Raw genomic sequence first — 21,873 nt, forward strand, 5'->3', positions numbered from 1 at the left:
AATTTGGCCAAATGTTTTGAATGTTTATGTTGAAGCAAAAAAGGTTATAAAGTCATTGCACACATAGTTCACTTTAACAATATGAATGAATTGCTGATTTAGCTGATTTCTTCATATAATTCTTAGAAAACACATTGACATCGAATGTAGCTTCATGTTAAATAGAAAAACTCCACGGTTCACCATTTCCATGAACCAATAAAGGAGAGAACGAAATATGATCGTTCACCGCGATTCTTTCTCATCTCATCCTTGATTGCTGATTGGCGGAAACCTGCAGCGACTTTGACGTCCGTCACGAGACTCTGTATAAATACAGAGGAGCGTGGCTTCCGTCACAGGACGGGGACCAAAGCCTCAGGCAGTTCTTGCTTCAACAGTGTTTGGACAGAACCTCTTTTTTTCCCGACCCAAACGGACTCCAGAGCCATTTAAACCCTGCTCCTAATTAAACACTACTAGAGTAGTCGACGTAAAGCTTTATTTCTCTCAGGGTTTTGTTACAAACACAAGAAAACGCCAAACAAGATGGAATCCCAGGTGCGTCAGAACTATCACAGCGACTGCGAGGCCGCCATTAACAGGATGGTCAACATGGAGCTGTTTGCCTCCTACACCTACACCTCTATGGTAAGACAACTATTTCCACTGCCTTTGCTTCATTAGTCTGCCTTCAACTATGTAGCCGCTTCACCTATGAACCACCTCGTCAAATAAAATGCTGCATCTCTGAGGTTCAGGTTTCCTCTTTCACAATGAAAAGAATGGAGACCCACTAGGTGAAGTTAGCTGACCAGAATATAGCCTGTGTTTAACTTTAGTGTTGTGTATGGTGTGTTATTGAAACATTTCATAAATTCTGAATGCAACATTACCAGCCAAATACTGGATGATTCTGTGTTTTCTGGGAGGAAACTCGGCTGAGCTTCTTACCAGACTCTCATTACTCAACTTGGCTTGACCAAAGCTGCTGCTTCACCACATGATGGGAATCCAGGTGTTTCATGAACTACTTTCTTGTTCAACAGGCTTATTACTTCTGCCGTGACGATGTGGCCCTGCCGGGCTTCTCCCACTTCTTCAAAGAGAACAGTGAGGAGGAGAGGGAGCACGCCGAGAAGCTGCTGTCCTTCCAGAACAAAAGAGGAGGCCGCATCTTCCTCCAGGATGTCAAGGTAACAACAGCTAATGCTAACAAGAGACACGCAGCAGGCATTTTGATGTTTAAAATGCAACTTAAATCTAATGTACTGCAATACAATAAAACTATAAATGTTTTCCATTTTACAGAAACCACAGAAGGATGTGTGGGGCAGTGGACTGGAAGCCATGCAGTGTGCTCTGCAGCTGGAGAAAAATGTCAACAAGGCTCTGCTGGATCTGCACAAACTGGCCTCTGATCATGTTGATCCTCATGTAAGTTAAGTCATATTTTTGCTTCATTGACCCTTGATGTGTGTGAATCTAACACACTATTCTGTTTCAGCTGTGCGACTTCCTGGAGTCCCACTACCTGAACGAGCAGGTGGAGGCCATCAAGAAGCTCGGTGACCACATCACCAACCTGACCCGCATGGACGCCCACAACAACAAGATGGCGGAGTACCTGTTTGACAAGCACACCCTGGGAGGCAAAAGCTAAATGCCCAGAAGGGAACATGGAGTAGAAGTGTGTGTAACAAAGGCTTCAGGCTAAATTTGTCTGCTCCAGAGTTTATGAAGCATTTCATTGAGTTATTCGGTTTGTGAAGTTGTAGAGTTGAATGTCTTTATCCAGAAGTGTAATAAGTAGTTGGTCAAAGTGTAACTTCTGATTCACTGAATAAACATTTTGAGCTGGAGTTCTGTGGTCTGACTGGTTTATAATTTGAGGCCCTTGTGGCTCCAAAACAGGTAAATTCAAAGGGATGTCCTGGTTAAAAGTGAAGCAGTAAAATGTTGAACAATGTTTTGGAACCAACAAGTTTCCAAAAGAACTAACAGAACATCTAAAGGGAAATGAAATGGCACCTAAACAGTTTAATGAATCTTAAAAACCACCTGCTTTTTTTCCTTAAGATCTGGTCCAATGAGAAGCAAGAGATTTAACACACAAACCTGAGCTGAAGTACTTTAAAGGAAAACATTTAGCTATTGTCAAATGTGAGAAACATCTTGGAATTTTAAGCAATTCCAATAAAAACAAAATTATGAAAAGCATTAAGCATGTACAATATATCTGCTTTACCAAGTGTTTACATAACATGAACACTATTTGATTATCACTTTCTGCATGGTTTTTATGAATTTCTTTTAAAAAAAAAGTTTTTGGTTACATTGTTTCTGCGTTGCTTTGGAGTTTTGTTGTTGCAGATCGCCATCTAGTGGAATCAATCTGCATGACATTTTGAAGACTTCATTTCATCAGTTGTGCAACTTAAAGGTAAAATCAATTAGATGTTAAAATAAAATGAGTTCTCAAATACATTTTTAAGCAGATGACATCTAACCATGTATTTTTTCTTCACTTGACTAAATGATCATTTAAAAAACGGATACTTTTTATCATAAAATTATTGTTGATTAATCTTAATTTAGAATAAAATCTTTGAAGATCAAACATTACAATATATTTTTTCTAAAATTGTCATGTAATCTTCCAGAAATTGAGACATTATCTGTGGAGTTCATATCATTGTTGATCCTATTTTTAGCATGAAGTTGGATAATTCTGCCTCTACCTCTTATCAGAGGGGTGAAAACTTTAATTAAGATCTGCCCTGTTCTGCCCCAGGGGGCCGAGTTCATCTGACAGTTGTGTCGGGTTGGGGGCCTGTTCGGTATGGAGAGAGATAGAGGTTCATGAAAAAGAAGGTAATTGTTTAAAAAGATGAATTCCTTTTTATGAAAACCACCAGGAATACATATGTATCTGTAAATATGCCATAAAATGCAATAGTTCAATAAGCTGGTTGGACTCTCTGGTCCAATTCTCTGTTGGTTTTAATCATACTAAAGTAACAGGGATTTTTTCTTCTTTCAATATGAAACTTTTTATTGGAAATCACATAAGAGGTACAAAAAGATTAAATCCAGAAACCCTTCCTATTTAATATCTACCATAACTATGAAGATGATACACAGCAAATCAATGTGGATGGATAACAGTCAGGCTGTAGGGTGTAATTTAGCCTCAGTTTATGAATATTAATATTATTTTACCACAAACTTTAATGAATTTCATTGAGTTTTTAAATGATAAACCAAAACAAAGCAATGCAAAATTATGGAGTGGAAGGAAAATGGCACATTGGTTTCTTGCACACATTTCTTTGTTTTTATCAAAAATCAATAATGTTGGTGTAGATTTTTAACAGCTTCCTTCACTTTGATGACCATGACAGAAATCCAGTGCTGCTAATAGTTGAAAGCCACTTTTTAAAGAGAAAACTCAGAGAACACTGAAACATATTTTAAAGATAATGATTAATTAATTTAAAATTTGGCCAAATGTTTTGAATGTTTATGTTGAAGCAAAAAAGGTTATAAAGTCATTGCACACAGTTCACTTTAACAATATGAATGAATTGCTGATTTAGCTGATTTCTTCATATAATTCTTAGAAAACACATTGACATCGAATGTAGCTTCATGTTAAATAGAGAAACTCCACGGTTCACCATTTCCATGAACCAATAAAGGAGAGAACGAAATATGATCGTTCACCGCGATTCTTTCTCATCTCATCCTTGATTGCTGATTGGCGGAAACCTGCAGCGACTTTGACGTCCGTCACGAGACTCTGTATAAATACAGAGGAGCGTGGCTTCCGTCACAGGACGGGGACCAAAGCCTTAGACAGTTCTTGCTTCAACAGTGTTTGGACAGAACCTCTTTTTTTGCCGACCCAAACGGACTCCAGAGCCATTTATACCCTGCTGCTAATTAAACACTACTAGAGTAGTCGACGTAAAGCTTTATTTCTCTCAGGGTTTTGTTACAAACACAAGAAAACGCCAAACAAGATGGAATCCCAGGTGCGTCAGAACTACCACAGCGACTGCGAGGCCGCCATTAACAGGATGGTCAACATGGAGCTGTTTGCCTCCTACACCTACACCTCTATGGTAAGACAACTATTTCCACTGCCTTTGCTTCATTAGTCTGCCTTCAACTATGTAGCCGCTTCACCTATGAACCACCTCGTCAAATAAAATGCTACATCTCTCTGAGGTTCAGGTTTCCTCTTTCACAATGAAAAGAATGGAGACCCACTAGGTGAAGTTAGCTGACCAGAATATAGCCTGTGTTTAATTTTAGTCAGTGTTACACTTAGTGTTGATGTGTATGGTGTGTTATTGGAACATTTATATAAATACTGAATGCAACATTTACCAGCCAAATACTGGATGATTCTGTGTTTTCTGGGAGGAAACTCAGCTGAGCTTCTTACCAGACTCTCATTACTCAACTTGGCTTGACCAAAGCTGCTGCTTCACCACATGATGGGAATCCAGGTGTTTCATGAACTACTTTCTCGTTCAACAGGCTTATTACTTCTGCCGCGACGACGTGGCCCTGCCGGGCTTCTCCCACTTCTTCAAGGAGAACAGTGAGGAGGAGAGGGAGCACGCCGAGAAGCTGCTGTCCTTCCAGAACAAAAGAGGAGGCCGCATCTTCCTCCAGGATGTCAAGGTAACAACAGCTAATGCTAACAAGAGACACGCAACAGCCATTTTGATGTTTAAAATACAACTTAAATCAATGTACTGCAATACAATGAAACTATAAATGTTTTCCATTTTACAGAAACCAGAGAAGGATGAGTGGGGCAGTGGGCTGGAAGCCATGCAGTGTGCTCTGCAGCTGGAGAAAAATGTCAACAAGGCTCTGCTGGATCTGCACAAACTGGCCTCTGATCATGTTGATCCTCATGTAAGTTAAGTATTTTTGCTTCATTGACCCTTGATGTGTGTGAATCTAATAAAGGATTCTGTTTCAGCTGTGCGACTTCCTGGAGTCCCACTACCTGAACGAGCAGGTGGAGGCCATCAAGAAGCTCGGTGACCACATCACCAACCTGACCCACATGTACGCCCACAACAACAAGATGGCGAGTACCTGTTTGACAAGCACACCCTGGGAGGCAAAAGCTAAATGCCCAGAAGGGAACATGGAGTAGAAGTGTGTGTAACAAAGGCTTCAGGCTAAATTTGTCTACTCCAGAGTTGATCAAGCATTTCATTGAGTTAATCAGTTTGTCAAGTTGTAGAGTTGAGTGTCTTTATCCAGAAGTGTAATAAGTAGTTGGTCAAAGTGTAACTTCCGATTCTCTGAATAAACATTTTGAGCTGGAGTTCTGTGGTCTGACTGGTTTATAATTTGAGGCCCTTGTTGCTCCAAAACAGGTAAATTCAAAGGGATGTCCTGGTTAAAAGTGAAGCAGTAAAATGTTGAACAATGTTTTGGAACCAATATGTTTCCTGATTCAACATGTCTCAGAAATGATTGCTTTTAACACAAGGTCTTGAAGGCCAACCTTTTCTTATTGGCACCTTACAGTGAATTTAGTTTAAAATGCTTCTTGTCATTACACCTGAAGTATCTGCTTTAGTCAGGACAAAAGCATGAGATTTAATACAAATGTATGAACAAAATTTCTAGAATTTAAAACAAAACCCTTCACTGTGAAGATGCTTAAAAATTCCTGGTCATTTTTATTTAACTCCATATTTTTAATTTGGAGTAGCAAGGCTTTTTTCCAAATAATCTTATCCTAAGTTTATTTAATTTGATGAAACCACATAATGGTGTAATTTTCAGGACACTAAACACATTTTCTTAATGTTTTCAGACATGTTTTGTAGATCAGATAATTATCAATAGTGAAATCCAACATTAAAATCTATTACTGGTGTTCAGGTTGGCTTGGAAAGATTTTCCCTCTTTAAAGCCGTGTCATTTTGAAAACTGCATTTTTCATATTTTTGTAATGTTCTTTTTTTTCAATGATGTATGCAAAAGCAAAAACAGAAGAAATCTGCAAAGATTTAAAGGTCTATACATACAGTATATTTCATTTAAAAAGCTAAAACAGTTTGTGCTGAACTCACAATGGTTTTGGGAGAGTAAGTGGACAGGAAGTAAGTGGTGTTGAGGGATATTGAGGATTAACACAGGAGGGGGAGAGAGGGAGCTGGACTTGGACAGTCAGTCTGTGTTGGTGGATTTGTGGGGAATGACGCTTGGATGACACAGAAGAAGAAAAAACAAAAAGAATATAAGGACTGAGGACATATTGGGTGAGTCAAGATGTTTTATGCGTTTGTTAAAGTTCCATCACTATCACTGAATGAAAACAGTTTGCACCTTTTTATTTTTGATTAATGATTTTCAAACTATTACCATTCTAGGTGAACTGTGTCCCTCCTGATTTTTTTCGTTGTTGCCAGAAGCTTTATGATATTTCTTTGATTTTTATTAAATCCGCCTAAATGGAGTGAGAGGCGAATGACTTCAGGGTTAATTAGATCTGATTCCTCAGTGCTAGTGTTTAGCTTCATCTTGAAATTCTTTGAATAGTACATCAAGAAAGTTCATGGACGATTGTAACATTTGATCTGACATGATGGACAGCGTTCTAAAAGTGGCAGAGATTAGTTTAAGTGGCTTATTGAAAGCTAAAGCTGCATTGGTTGGTGTCCATGTTCACGTGAAGTCACCTGCAGCAGGCTGGAGACGGCTTGGTACGGACAGATGTTTACATGACTGTCTGACTTTGCTTCTTCTGATGTGGTCGTATTGTTACGCTTCTTTCTTATGTCACTCATAAGATACAGTAAAAGCTGGCCTTGTAGAGTCCTGGACGCCCCTTTGATCTTTACATTTGGCTGGTGCCTGGGTTTCCATTAACCAAACAATTGATTTGAAGTTACAAAACTACATTTACTTAATGGATTAAAAATTTCCAGTTTTTTGATTAAAAAAAAAAACACTTGCACTAGGACGAGGTGGTTTTTTGGCCGTGTCAAAATAGGAGTATTTCGCCAAACTGGAATGAAAACACTTCCTTCGCGTCACACAGCTGGCTGTTAGTACTGTCGGAAATGACGAAGAAGACAACAGGAAGTAGTCGGAGGATGATGTTTTTTTGTTGTTGTTTTTTGGTTGCAACTCGCTTCACCAGAGTCCTCACAGCATCACAGTTTGTAAAAAGTTGCATGTTATGTGAACGTGTTGAATCCACATCTCTTCTGTGAAATTATGGAAAGCCATCCTGCTCAAATGTATGTGACTTTTAGCACATAGGAAACAGGTTGTCTGCGCGCTGCCTGCACGGCGTTGCTTATGTCTTAACGTTTCCACAAAGGTGTGAAAATTTACATTTTTATGCGTTTGTGAAAATGTTAACAGCTTATTATCGCACCAACAAAAAAGAAATATTCCAGATACTTTGATAGCTGGTAGATGACTCTGGCTGAATTATGAATATATTTCATGAAGCTTTTTACATATGTCGCGGCCAAGTTTATTCACATATGATGTTTTGCTATGTTTCTATCACAGACTGAAATATTTTAACACAATCTTTATGAAATTCATCAGAAATGTTCTGTGGTTTTCAAATGTATCTACAAATGAAACCCTGAAAATATGAAAAATGAAGTTTGTTTCCCCTTGGTCAGAACTAAAACCTTTGTTTCTAGCAACTTTGGACATCTAAATTTCTTTCCATTCTTCTTTGCAAAGTAGCTCAAACGCCACTAGATTGGTTGAAGAGCATCTCTGAACATCAGATTCTGACTTTTAACAGTAGATTCAGGCCTGTAACCAATCAATATCATTAATCAATACTGATCTAAGAGTTTTACTGGATGATCAATTGACCCAGAAATGATTGCAATAAAAGACAGTATTGTTATTTTGAGACCATTCTCATAGTTTCTGGAAAAGTTTACACATGACTTTCTTTAATTGTCTTAAACATATTTTTTCTTATATAAATAATATGAATTCTTTTTTGTTGACAACAAAAACCATTAATTATTTTCAATATCATATATTATTTTGCGTTGATCTGTCCTATACAATCCAATCAATATGCATTCAGCAATTGTAATGTGATAAAATATAAATTTGTCCTAAATCCCTTTAAAGAACTGTATTTCAGGTGATGGATTTCAGACTTTATACTTTTGATGTAACTGTATTGTGTGGTAAACTGACTGCTCCTATAAATCTCAACACATATTGCCTGAGAGTGACACATCAATCCCTTGTTGGTGAAACTGATTCATCAAGTCAGCTGTGGTAATGTGGTAATGTCAGCAGCAAAGTTTACACTTTGCTGCTGGTGCAGAAAGTGTAAACATGTGGTTCAGAGAGATCTGAGCCTAGAAGCAACAGACACAGTCCACGATAAAAATTATAAGTGAAATGTGATACTTGATGGGAAATCTTCATCTACTAAGGCTAGATAGATGGCACCTTTGTGTGTTTCATACATGTTCTTCTGTAACATTGGAAATCACATGTGGGGTTCCCCAAGGCTCCATCCTGGGATCCTTACTATTTAATACCTACCATAACTACACAGATGTAACACAGCTTTGGATTATGATGTTAGAACAAATCAATGTGGATGGATGGATGGATGGACGGATATAATTTATATATTAAAGGTTGTATTAAAACGTAAACTAATCCTGTTCTTTTTCGAGGCTTTCTGTCCCAGAATGCTCCACTCAGAAACAACCAAGGATCCATGCGGCAGAATAAAGGATGATAAAATAAAACCATATCAATGGAGGATTTGGATAAATTCATTTAGCGATAAACACCTTATGTACAGCAGTTATTCACCACACGGAGCTCGGCCTCTGTAATCCTCTGCAGATCCCATCTGGGCCACGTTACAAAGCTCACTACCTAAATCAGGTCTAGTTCTGGGAGTTTGGCCATTCTCTCTCTCTCTACCTCTGTGTGTGTGTGTGTGTGTGTGTGTGGCTTGTGTGTGTGTGTGTGTGTGTGTGAGCAGGATGTGGTAGGTATGAGGCCTGATGGGTCCCAAGCAAGAGAGGAAAGAGTGAAGAAAATAGTGACAGGATGGGCGGGTTCAGAGGAGGAAACTCAAAGCGGGAGCCGCAAACTGTCCTTAATTTGTTTAATCTGAGGATTTTTGGATTACCTCTGACAATTAATCTTGTTATGCAGCAGTGCAGCAACTCAGGGCTGTCTGCTGTGGGCCCCGCCTCCGTGTGTGTGTGTGTGTGTGTGTGTGTGTGTGTGTGTGTGTGTGTGTGTGTGTGTTGTGTGTGTGTGTGTGTGTGTGTCTAAATCTCCCTTTTTATATACAAGGATAAGGACTGACAGCTGGACCTCCTTGCAGGCACGACTACCAAAAACTGGCAGATTTTCTTTTACTTTCGTTCACAGACTCACAAAAACTAAATATCAGTTTTGCAACTTTTCAAACTACGACACAAACTCAAAGTACATTTAGAATCAGCTTGAAGTAAATAAGACTGGATGTTGGATACAAAACTAACTTTATTTTATTTTTTTTCTTTCCTCAGCCTCAAATTTGATTCATTTCACAAATACATTCTCTGCAAGTGACAAACACTCTGTTCTGCTACTGACTCTCGTTTGGTGTCTTTTCATTGAACCGGGTCGTTGCAGGTTAAAGAAAAAGGACACATTAGTAACCTTAACAAGTCGTGTCCATCCTTCGCCCTTTCAGAGCAGCGATGCCGTCGGTCAACGTGAGCGCCGTGCGGCTTCGGAGGGCGGCGGGGGAAGAGGAGAGGGAGCCGCGGCCGCCTCCGCCCCCGTCTCACCACTCCAACCATCAGTTCGCCAGCATGAAGAACAAGTTCTTCAACGAGCTCACACACCTGCCAAGTGAGCACAACACCATGCGCTCGCTTTAGTGCTCAGGGAGAACATGTTGCTAATCTTAACACCATCCTGTTGTCCTTTATCGTTATCTTTCCTGATTTTCGCCATTTTCACTTGTCATTTTTTTCATTCTCTTTCCTCATTTTCTCCTCGTGTGAACAATGTGTCCCGCTCGTCAAGACCATAAACTCAAGAGTAAGTCCATCTCGTGTCTCGCCATCACATGTGTCCGACGTTAGGTTGAAGAAAGACCCGGCTAGCTCCGGTTCTGACGGGTTATTTTCTTCACTCTTCTCAAGTTCCACAGGAAGTTTTGTAGTAGTCAGTCAAAGTCTACTCATGACTTTATTGTCAACTCATGGTCTGTACCGGACAGATGAGGAATCGAAATTTAGTTTCTTTCCCTTCGCCGGCGAAACTAATACCTTGAAAATATCACCTGGCAATAAATAAGAGCAAACCATTATAAAAAGAAGTTTTCCATAATCCATAGAAAACACAGCAATAGTGTCAGAAATAATCCCACAAATCAGGTACAATGTACAATTTTAAAAACACATCAGCTTACATGCAAAGCATTCAAGCTGGTGGAGGAAACAAACTGGAAATGATCTAAAGTGGAAGGAAGAGCAGATTTAATGTGTCACATGACCATGATGGGCGTCCAAAATGCTTCATAACGATACATGTCAATGTCACAGGGTGACAGTCATTAAAGAGGCAACATTCCAATAAAAAAATTACATTCAATCATGTATAACATTTGGGTATTTCAGAGATGATTTATTTCATGTTATTTCTGAAAACACTTATTAGTCTGGGTTAATAAAAAAAAAGCAACTGAACTATCGTAAAATATAAACTATAAGTCTGGCTCACAGCTGGAATTCAGACTTCATGTGATATTCTTGTATAACAGTTAGAAAATGTAAATTTCCAGTACCAATGGAATTAATTGTACGGCTGGCGGAAAAAAAACCAAAAACAAGTGTACATCTACACTAGTGGTGACTCTTAGTGCGTTTTGCTCCTGACCGTTTCTCTCCTCTGTCCAGTGCCCATGTGGGCCGTGGGGGCCATCGTGGTTGTGGTCCTCGCCCTCGTCGCCTGCCTCGGATTCTGCATCTACAAGAAGTGTTTCAACAAGGGCAAGAAGCAAAAGAAGGCTCGAGAGAGGAAGGGGGGAGGCGGGCGGGGCCGCAGAAAGAAGGATAAGGATGGAGAAGATGGAGACGAGAAAAAGGTGAGAAGAACGGATTTCTTCTACGGATTTGTGTTGCTGAACAATTCAGAAAAAAAAAAAAAACCATAAGCAGAAAAAAAAGGGACAAAATATATGAATGTATGCAATCAAATAAGTATTCTATTCTATTTATTTTACAAATAAAAAGCATTTGCTCTGTGACATTATGCACACACACACTCTGAAATTGTACCTTCTAGCCAAGACTTGTGCAGAAGGCCTGCAACACAGCACTTGATTGAAATAATTTTATATCCTGCAGTTGATCTGTTGAATCTTGTCCAAATTCATTGTAGTTGAATTTGGACTTTGATAAAAATTCAGATTTAAAAAATAATGGTTCTCTGGTGGCTTTTATACCCATGAGAAAATACATCTGCTGTCCGATGGCCCAAATATTTGACGTTTGTTTGCCAGATTGAATGATTCTGATTTCTGACCCACTCATTTTTGCAGAAACCTCATCAGTCAGTCACTTTGGAGGGTTTTCAAGCTCAGAACCCCCTTTTTTATTTTCATACCACGGCATCTCAGATCAGGAGATTTAATCGGCCTCTGCAAAGTCTTGATTTGGTTTTTCTTAAGCCATTGAAAGATTGGTGATAGTTATTCTCCCTCAGGATGTTTTGACAGGCAGCAGAATTCATGGTTTCATTCACGATGTTAAGTCTTCTGGGTCCCAGGGCTCTGAAAACAGCCGTAGCCTTTCACACCACCAGCACATTTTACTCTTGGCATGTTGTTCCTTTTCTAAAATGCCATTTTTTAAAATACCAGATAAGATATAATGAGACACAACCCATCTAAAAACAAGTCTCACCAGATTACAGAATAAATTCCCAGAAATCTTTCGCATAATCAAATTATTTTGTGGCAAAACCGAGATCAGTCTTTATGTTCCTTTCACTCAGCGTTGGTTTTCTTCTTGGAGTTCAGCCCGGCGGTACTTTGTGAAGCAAACCAGAACGGGAGTTCTCTGGATGCTGTGCTGCAGTTCTTATGACCTCTTGGACACGGATGGCATAGTTACTTTGAAAAAGTAACTTTAATCGGATCACTCCTTGAAAAAGTAACTGAGTTAGATCACTGATTATTTGATTTGGAAAGTAACTAATTTACATTAAAAGTAACTTTTTTAGTGACTTTCAGCAGCTGCTAACAACAACAACGCTCCGCCTCATGTGAAAACTACATTGATCTTTGCCAATACTTAATTGCAAGTTATTTTATAATAGTAACATCAACAATGTGTCTCTATTTATAAGGTTGAACAGATAGGGAGATCGTTTAATGGTTACAACAATACAAAATAAAAAAAACTTTAGTAATTTGTGTGTTTTGTCTGGAAAACTGGAAGAAACTCTTTGATCAGACTTGACCTACTTTAACACTTATTGATGGTGAAGAGAACAGGCAACAGCAACACTGACCAATGACATTGACCAATCACAGACATTAAAGACATTCAGATAAACTACTTGAACCAACAACAGGGGGCAGCAGCATCAAAACACATCTGCGATGTAGATGAATTGACAAGATGACAGTGAGTAGCAACCATTACGAGACATAAAACATGAAACAGCTATATATGCAGTGAACGCATGTGCAACATAGACATGTGGAACATAGACAGGTGTAACATAGACATGTGCAACATAGACATGTGCAATATCTAACATATGAATCACCTACATATGCAACATCTACATGCGACATCGACATATCCACAAAGCACTAAGACCATAGACGTCAAGCAAAGACACATAACAATGACATAGACTGACAGCATCTACACATATGACTTCTATTTATTTTTGACACAAGTGGAACCCCATACGTTGACAGTTTGCTGCCCTGTCATATTTTTCAGGATGGAGAGGAAGAGAAGGAAGAGGAGAAGGAGTTTTTCGGCAAGCTGGAGTACTCGCTGGATTATAACTTCACCGATAATCAGGTGCGCAGTCCTCACACGCAATATGATTTTACAGCCTTCATGTTTTAAAGCTTTGACATACATGAGTGAGGCTTGGTAGATGCCTGGACTGGGAACCGAAATTTACGTCTTACTGACTTATATTCAGACAGTAAGACGTATGAGACTGTTTTCTTCTCAAAGGAACCAATTGGTAAAGGTGCAAATTTACCCAGAGCACGACTGTCAGCTCTTAAAAAACAATGGTTCTCTCGTGGTTTTTATGTTTGGACAGGTTCACCTACTGACCAAACATAAGATTTTTGAGTTTCTAACTGACTGGTGATTTGTCAAGACCAAATCAGATGATTTAGGTCAGAGTGACTCAGGATACACAGGGGAGCACTCAATCTCAAGACAGAGCTACACTAGACCTAAGCTTCAAACAATGTGGGAGCTTTGGAGAAACTAAGAAATCTCCCAATATGCTTTTCCTATTTGTTTCCCGTTCTAAATACAGCTCTTGTCAAAATGAAAGTCCATGAATGCACTAACAACAATTGAGAACCTTTAAAGACTTCAGATTCTTTGAACTTGTACTTTCGTTTGGTACAAAATTTATTAAGTTCTGAACACAAACAGGCTTTGGTGCCTGATGCCTTCTTTGGGTTTTCTGGCAATAGATAAGTAAATAAATAAATAAATAAATTGATGAGCTAGGCATCATTTCACCTACACGTGAAGAAAGACCATTAATATTTTACCACCTCCTTATTTTCAATGACACATTGTTTAAGAGGGTAAGAAAAATGTACCTGTTACACATGCAGCATTAACCATAAAACTGTGTATTTTGAAATCACTTCATTTAATAGAAATATTCCAGTTGTGAAAAAGCTAGGAGGGAGTGGCTTTTTGGCCAAAAAGATGTGTTTCACAAAACTGCAAATGGAAACACTTCTTTCACATCGCACGAGTCACCTGATCAACAACAGGATGTTACTACTGGCTGAAACTACAAAGAAGATGACAGGAAGTGGTAGGAGGATGATGGTTTGTTATTGTTTTTTTGTTTTTTGGACACCAGAGCTCTCACAGCATCACAGTTCGTAAAAAGCTGTGTGTCATTCCAACGTGTTGAATCCATAACTCGTCTGTAAAATCACTGACTATAATTTTCCCAAAACACTGGATACGCAGCCAATCCCAATGTCTCAATAAGACCCTGATGTCTCCTCTGATTGGCTGACAAGCGCTAGCATCTCATGCAACTGTTGACATCTGTCACTGCCATAATTTTTACTGACTTGTGTGAACAAAATAATTCACGTGATTTTTATTTCATTTTTCATTTAATAGAATTAAAGCAATTGCGAAATTGTGTTTTTTTTTTTACATTAGCAGAAAATAGACTTTGCGTAGTTTCTGCTTACATTTGTAATGGAAACACAGCTGCGGTTTGTGACTTGAACTGATCTTCTGCTCTTGGATTCTTCTCCAGTTGATCGTGGGCATCCTTCAGGCTCAGGACCTCCCAGCGATGGACATGGGCGGAACCTCCGACCCTTACGTTAAAGTCTACATGCTGCCGGACAAGAAGAAGAAGTTCGAGACCAAAGTTCAACGCAAGAACCTCTGCCCCGTGTTTAACGAGACTTTCACTTTCAAGGTCTACACACCGATGTCGTTTTAGAATACTGTCCTTTTTCGACCAGAATTCAAAGCTAAATTTGATGCTCATACTCTTCCTCTCCAGATCCCTTACAGTGAGCTCGGTGGTCAAACTCTGGTGCTGCAAGTTTTTGATTTCGACCGTTTTGGAAAACACGACGTCATCGGCGAAATCAAGATCCCAATGAACAGCATTGACCTCGGGCAACCAATACATGAATGGAAAGATCTAGTTGGTGGAGAAAAGGAAGAGGTAAATGTTTGTTTCTTTCCTCCAAAACCAGACCTTTCTAATATCTGGATTTTAACAAAATGCCTGACTTATGCGTTGTGTTCCTGACAGCAAGAGAAACTCGGTGATATCTGCATTTCCCTTCGCTACGTCCCCACGGCCGGTAAGCTGACGGTCAACGTGATGGAAGCAAAGAACCTGAAGAAAATGGACGTCGGAGGACTGTCAGGTATTTGCTGTTCGCAAACCTAAAGGCTGATGATCGACTCTTATTGGAAGTCTGTGTTGACTCGTGTTCGTCCCTCTCAGATCCGTTTGTCAAGGTGGTTCTGCAACACAACGGCAAGCGACTCAAGAAAAAGAAGACATCTGTGAAGCAAAACACTCTAAATCCTTACTTCAACGAGAGCTTCAGCTTTGAGATTCCCTTCTCCCAAATTCAGGTTTGTACGTCTCGTAGTTGAACCGATATTTGGGTCTGTTGACTGTTGCATGAACATAGTACAACACAAAATAATATTTTTGGAAACATTTTCACACTATTTTCTGTAAATATTTCTAATAAGTAGGCTTGACTGCTTTGCAGAAACAAAATTTAACACAGTTTGCTTTTTGATCGAGTCATCGTCGACGTATCCAAAACGCATTCAGGTCACGATGCCTTAACATCAGATTCAGTGCAGCATCGAGACGAGACGTGGATGAGACGTTTGCAGGACGTAGCGTTGACGCCTCCTCTGTCTCCACGCACAGAAAATCCAGGTGCTGATCACCGTGTACGACTACGACAAACTGGGCAGCAACGATCCCATCGGGAAGTGCTGGATCGGCTACGGCGCCTCCGGCGTCGGGCTGCGCCACTGGTCAGACATGCTGGCCAATCCCAGGCGACCCGTGGCCCAGTGGCACACGCTGCTGCCGGAGGAGGAGGTGGATGCTGCCCTGAAGGCCCCCATCCGCTAACGTGGCCCCTGAGACCGGGGCTGCTGTCAGTGTAACTTTCCAGGAACTACTGACTTATTTGTGATATTTCACTTTAAGTTAAGTTATTGTGTGTGTGCGTGTGCATGACCTTCATTTTCACAAATCAACAGATGCATGTATATGCATGCTCGCTAGTCAAGGAATATGCAAGATGCTGAGTAAATTGTGCCATGTTGTCATGTGGTCTACAGTCTTCAAAAATGTTGTATTATGTATTATACTGTATGCTTTCAATGAGAAATGGAAGACAAGAGGGTTATGTATAGAAATAAAAAAAAAAAAGACTCCATTAGATGTTAGCACTAGGACACAGAATGCTATGCTCAGCAATAATAGCACAAGATAACTGTGCTAACCTTGTTTCAGCCTCCATGTTTCAGACAGGAAGATTAAGCACGATGGAGCCAAGACCCATTTACCAAGATACCACTAGAATCTAGAGTCTGCTAAAAGGAAAATGGACACCAAGACATTGTTGCTGACCACAGATGTTCATGTCCTGTTCTGTGTCCCTGAGCTGCTCCTCTTTGCTGTTTAGCGAATCAGATCCATACTTGATTGTTCCAGTTTAATGTGCTGTAGTCAGATTTGTTCTCAGAATGGAGCAGATGTCATGCATGTGTGTGTTGCTCTTCGTTTCTTTCAACAACAAAAAAAGAAAAAAAAGAAAGAGAGAAATTCTTTTGGCTTCACTTTTTATCCCTTATATTGAGCTTGTTAAAATAAAAAAGCAGGATAAATAAAAGACAGATGGTGGATTGATATATTCGCATCAAGCTGCAAAGCCACACACACACAGTCAGATATTTAGTTGTTTACAGTGAAAGGCTCTTTACTCCAACCCTTTACAACAGAGCTGTTTTTGATCAAGTCAGTACGGCTCTCCGCCCAGGGCTGCATAGCCTAAGCAGGCTGGGGGAGGTACAAGCTCTCAAACAGTAAATAAAATGAAGTTTTGCCAGCAGAAGAGAAATATCAATCCACTCCTCTTGGACATGATGGGAAAGCGAAACCTTCACCTCTTGCACCAAACAGGGATGTGCCAAGAGACACTGCTAATGTAGCCACTTTGTCACCCTGATTTAGTTTTTGTAAATAATCTTTGAAACAACCGTCTGCAATCCCAACTCTTGACTCGTCGCAGAAGCATTTTTGGAGTGAGATAACGTCACAGTGGATCCTCCTGGAGGAGACGGCAGCAAAGCTCAACCGAGTTAAACGATAGGAACATTTGACTTCCTGCCTTTAACCCCAAGAGGGCAGCACTAAGACTGTTAAAGGCAAAATGTTTCAGGGTTAAACAAGTTCACACTATATTAAAATGTGCACAATGACATAAACACAGCACTCTCACGGATTGATTTGTAAACGTAAAAAATCAGCAAAGAAAGACAGAAAAAAAGACAAAAAAGTTGATTGGGGTTTAGTTACTCTTTTAAGATTGAACCAATGTTTCATGGGTGGAGCTCAGCATGTTCCCACTGGTGTCACCAGTTCAGTTTCATTGAGTCAGGATTTACAGCTTAAAGCCATTAAAACTTATTTGAGCTCAGTAACCACCTCAAACCCACAATAGCTCGGCTGCTTTTATAGGCCCGTCTGTGTTTTTCCCCCGACTGACTGTGAACCGGCGACGGAGCGGATTATCTGTGTGCCCTTATTAGTCCTTGACTTCTGCAGAGGCAAACATGTGAGGCAGGAATTAAACTGGGGGAGGGCAGAAAACCTGTTCACAGTAAGAAGAGAGAAGGATAAGCTAAATAAATAAATAAATAGAACAAGTAATTATCGATCTTTATTTTTATTTGTACTATCACAATGAGGCATCCTCCCCCCCTTCATTGAAATATATATTTTTTCTTAAATACAAGAATTTTATGTGACTCACATGAGGAAGAGGAGACTCACTTTCAGGGCCTGGTTTTGTTTTATGAACATGTGAAATAACACAAATCCTGTCACCTCTTTTTCCTGTTATTATTTATTATTCGTTTTTCCTGTTAATAATGAGACTTTGTTGATCAGCTCTTGAGTTGTTGTTCTTTACTTTACGCCACCTAATCCTTCTGCTTTAAATCAAACTGCTTTAAGTCAACGGATGTTGACTCGATTGCCAGCCAAGGAATAAATGACTGAAACAAAATTCTGCGGGGGAAAAATAATAAATAAAAAATCTGAAAACTTTTTTCAAAAACAAATGCCTAAAAATAAATAAATAAAGCATATTCATATATATTTTAAACATAAATATCATATTTGAGTTGTAGTTTTATATGTTTATTACTCTCCTAAAAATGATGGCAATATTTATTTATTTATTTCCCAAAAGTGTTTGAAGCAACAACAAAATAAATAATAATAATAATAATAAAAAAAAAACAACATTTTTGGCAAAAATTACTATTATGTTAGGGAGGTGACTATATATACATATGTAAATAAATAGAATTATATTCTTTATTACTGACATTTAGTTTTGCTCTCTGTTTAATCTCTGAATCCTGCTGGTTTTCATACGTTCACATCCACACGCAGTGCCACGTGTTGCCACCCGAGGCCGACCTCTGCCATCGTTTTTGGCCCGTCGTTGACGAGACAATCGCACATCTTTCTCCGGCTGTTGTCTCAACTCCGTATCGCCGCCATCACATAAACATTTAGATTGACTCTTGAGATTTTCACCACGTCCGTCGTGTTTCAACATTCCTTTCGTTGAATGCATGAGTGAACAGCTCGATTCATTAACCACATCAGATAGCAGCTCTGCTAAAAAGCAAGGCCATGAAACAGATGAGCGTTTAGTTCATCTCACCAGCAGTGTTGGAGGTCTGAATCCAGTTTATTGTCGGACTGGCCCGAGTTAGATTTTTTTCAAGTCTGTTTAATTGTGGCAGCAGATTTGTTTAATCTATGTCATCCAGGACGAATGGTGTCAGGTGGAACTGAATTGGAAATTGTTGTGGCTAACTCTTTGGTGTGGAAAACCTGGCAAAGTATTCTGGGAAACAGCTGCTGGAAAAAGCACAAACAGTGGAAGCCTGCTAGGTAGATCTTTCTCCACATGGTGATAATGTGTGGGAATCACATTGTGATTTCTCTCACAATGTGGGAGATACTCTAAAACAAACTTGTTTTCAGTGTTGTATAAAGTACTGAAATCTCGGAGTCAAGTAAAAGTATAGGTACCGCTCCAAAATATGACTTTGGTAAAAGTAAAAGTCACTGATTGAAATGTTACTTGAGTTAAAGTATCAAAGTATCTGAAATGTCTTGTACTTAAGTATGGAAATTACTGTAACAATGGATGTACTCAAGTAATGTAATGAAAAGTAAAAAGTAAAACAAATGCAGTTTGAATGACATTTTTTATATTTTCATAAACTTGTTAAATACACTTAAAATAATGTACACAACCAAGTGCAGGCAAAATAAAACCTGCTAATAGATAAACCTACAGCATCATTTAGTTAAGAAAAGTAGGTGCTTTACCTACACCAAAAGGTTAACTTAACCTGCTTTAGGTTAACTTGACCTGCTTTCGGTTAACTTGACCTGCTTTAGGTTAACTTGACCTGCTTTAGGTTAACTTAACCTGCTTTACAACTGAACCAGCTTCTTAGTAAACCCTCCAGGACAGAAAATACAAAGTTTCTAAAAGCCTCAAGTTTTCCCTTTCAGTAAGGTCAGTGCTGAAAATGAGAAAAATAAATAGTCAGTACAGAAAATGCGGCCAACATGAAGAAAAAAACGCGTTACGATTACTCTACTTCACACACTATAGGTGCACCAACTGGTCATTATGCAAAAGAAAAAAAGAATTGGGAGGAAAATGCAGCTTATTGACATCTGAAGAGGGAGAGCTTTTAGTTAACTTGGTGTTTAATGGGAGAAGTGAAACAGACCTCTGTGAAGCTGACACCCCACCTACTCAAATAATCCAGCAAATACTCTGATTGGTTAGTGCTCCGTTTGTGCTCCATTTGTGCCGTTAAAATGTTGGTTTGTGCAGCTTTGGTTTCCGAGATATTAAAAATGATTTTTAGGCCATCCAAAATATATACTTTTTAAGATTACAATTACTGAAAATATTGAGTATGACTACTTCATACTCAATATTTTGTGTCCTGAATTTTGTGTCAGTTGGTCACAAGGCAAGAAATCTATTTCCATTAGTTTCTCAGGAGAGTTTGGATGTGAAATTTGTTGACTCTCCCTGAGTGAAACTCCGACACCTTGAGGAAGGGGAGACCTAGAGAACGGCTGGCCGAAATTAGCGTTCATTGAATCGGATCAACCTTGAGTTAGGCGCCGCTCACACCGGATATTGGTAAAGCCAAAATCCAAATTGAAAACAACTTTGCTGCGTTTGTTTTAATGGCACAAACCTGCAAAATGAACCAGCCCACTTTGGTTTGTTTTGGAGCAAAATGCGGGGATGGTGAACTCTGGATGACCTAAAAAATCATTTTAATATCTCGGAAACCAAAGCTGCAAAAACGAACATTTTAACGGCACAAACCTACACAAACGGAGAACTAACCAATCAGACTGTTTGCTGGACTTTCTGACGTAGATGGGGAGGTGAAACCTGTGTATCCTATTGGTGGTGATGAACAAGCCCAGGCAAGCAGGCTTTGTTGCAGTCAATCAGTAGGTTTGTAAAAACATTTGCGTTTCTCTCTCACTTTTTTGTAACGAGTAACTAAACCACACATTGAAAATGTGTGGTTTTACTTTTTTTGACAGTGAAAGTATGAAATTAAGTTCGGAAATGTAGTGAAGTAAAAGTGAAAGTTATCAAAAAATTTCATACTCTAGGAAAGTATGAAGTACTCCAAAATATACTTAAGTAAAGTAGTGAAGTACTTTTACTTCGTTACTATACAAGACTGCTTGTTTTTCTGCTGCAGTAACAAGAGCTTATGTCGCCCTCTAGAAACATGTAATTTAGAAAAGCCCAACCTACAATTTTCAGAACCAGAAGGATTTGCTTTTATTCATACGCTGCCTTTTCATTTAAACCAGTCTGTATGTGTGGTGCGGCTCTCGCTTCCACACACACAAATCATGAGCTGATTTCTGATGAAAGCTTTTCTTAGGATTTACTGTAAGGGTTTCACTAGTAAATTCTAACAAATTGTAACCCAGCTCATTCAGAGGTCAGAGATCTGTCTTTACCTAACTAACAATCAACAGGGTACATCACGGCTGTCATTTAGTCGTAACTTGTGGAATGCGTCAGTTCAGTGATGCTTACCGGGAATCGTCCTCGCTGTAAACAAAAACCCAAACTAAGTAGGACCATGACATCGTTGCCAGCAGCAAAACGACTTAAAGGAGCAGTAGAATGAAAATCAACTTCTCTTAGCTTTACATCACGTTGTTATGTTATTTCCTCAACGAAAAAAATACCTGGAGTTTTTATGTTGCCTTAATTTTGTCATCCATGTTTGAGAAATCCATTCATCTCCCATGACAACATGGAAAAACCCTGGGCGGACTCAGCTTCTTCAAACTAGCCAGCAGCAATTAGCAAACACCTGGTGGAGTTGTGCATCTGCTGAGCTTGTTATACTATTAGTGTTAATAGAGGAGCCAAGTTGTGATGACTTGCTGAAGGCAGTGTTGGATTTCTTAGAGACACAGAGCCAGTGTCTGACTGGAGATTCCTCTTGAGAAATCCAGTTCAATGAGAGAAAACCTAGATGTAGCACTGAGGGCAGATGAGAATCACGTGATATTGCGTAAGACGACGTTGTTCAAAACCTGATACGAGTTTTTGAAAAACGATCCGCTGCTGTTTGTGTCACTGTTTACGAATCCAGTCTTCCTCTTTTTCTAATGGCTCCTGTTATGGACTTGCATCCTGAATATTGGCTGCTTTTGCCAAGAGTTTTCGTTACTGCTGCACCGCAGAGGCCTGACTGTCATCCACTGTTACTTCCACAG

The 21,873-nt window shown here is 39.4% G+C and overlaps 2 protein-coding genes and 1 pseudogene across 3 annotated transcripts; all 3 read left to right on the forward strand.

The window, feature by feature from the left end:
- Positions 1 to 513: 513 nt before the first annotated feature.
- Positions 514 to 1,841, forward strand: LOC129363198 (ferritin, middle subunit-like). The gene is made up of 4 exons (XM_055035139.1): positions 514 to 630; positions 1,029 to 1,175; positions 1,291 to 1,416; positions 1,487 to 1,841. Exons 1-4 carry the CDS (start codon positions 529 to 531, stop codon positions 1,640 to 1,642), a joined length of 531 nt encoding a protein of 176 aa, XP_054891114.1. The 5' UTR covers positions 514 to 528; the 3' UTR covers positions 1,643 to 1,841.
- Positions 1,842 to 3,793: 1,952 nt separating this feature from the next.
- On the forward strand, positions 3,794 to 5,335 carry LOC129363197 (ferritin, middle subunit-like; annotated as a pseudogene).
- Positions 5,336 to 6,176: 841 nt separating this feature from the next.
- On the forward strand, positions 6,177 to 16,673 carry syt5a (synaptotagmin Va). Of its 2 annotated transcripts, XM_055035129.1 has the most exons (10): positions 6,177 to 6,281; positions 9,722 to 9,882; positions 10,060 to 10,074; positions 10,935 to 11,122; positions 12,996 to 13,079; positions 14,539 to 14,706; positions 14,794 to 14,961; positions 15,052 to 15,169; positions 15,250 to 15,383; positions 15,694 to 16,673. In XM_055035129.1, exons 2-10 carry the CDS (start codon positions 9,729 to 9,731, stop codon positions 15,901 to 15,903), a joined length of 1,239 nt encoding a protein of 412 aa, XP_054891104.1. In that variant the 5' UTR covers positions 6,177 to 6,281; positions 9,722 to 9,728; the 3' UTR covers positions 15,904 to 16,673. The 2 variants fall into 2 exon arrangements, with proteins under 2 accessions (XP_054891104.1, XP_054891105.1); XM_055035130.1 differs by lacking the exon at positions 10,060 to 10,074.
- The last annotated feature ends 5,200 nt before the right edge of the window (positions 16,674 to 21,873 follow it).

Source organism: Poeciliopsis prolifica, unplaced genomic scaffold, assembly GCF_027474105.1.
Source record: "Poeciliopsis prolifica strain line A6 unplaced genomic scaffold, Auburn_PproV2 SCAFFOLD010, whole genome shotgun sequence".
Taxonomy (NCBI): Eukaryota; Metazoa; Chordata; class Actinopteri; order Cyprinodontiformes; family Poeciliidae; genus Poeciliopsis; species Poeciliopsis prolifica.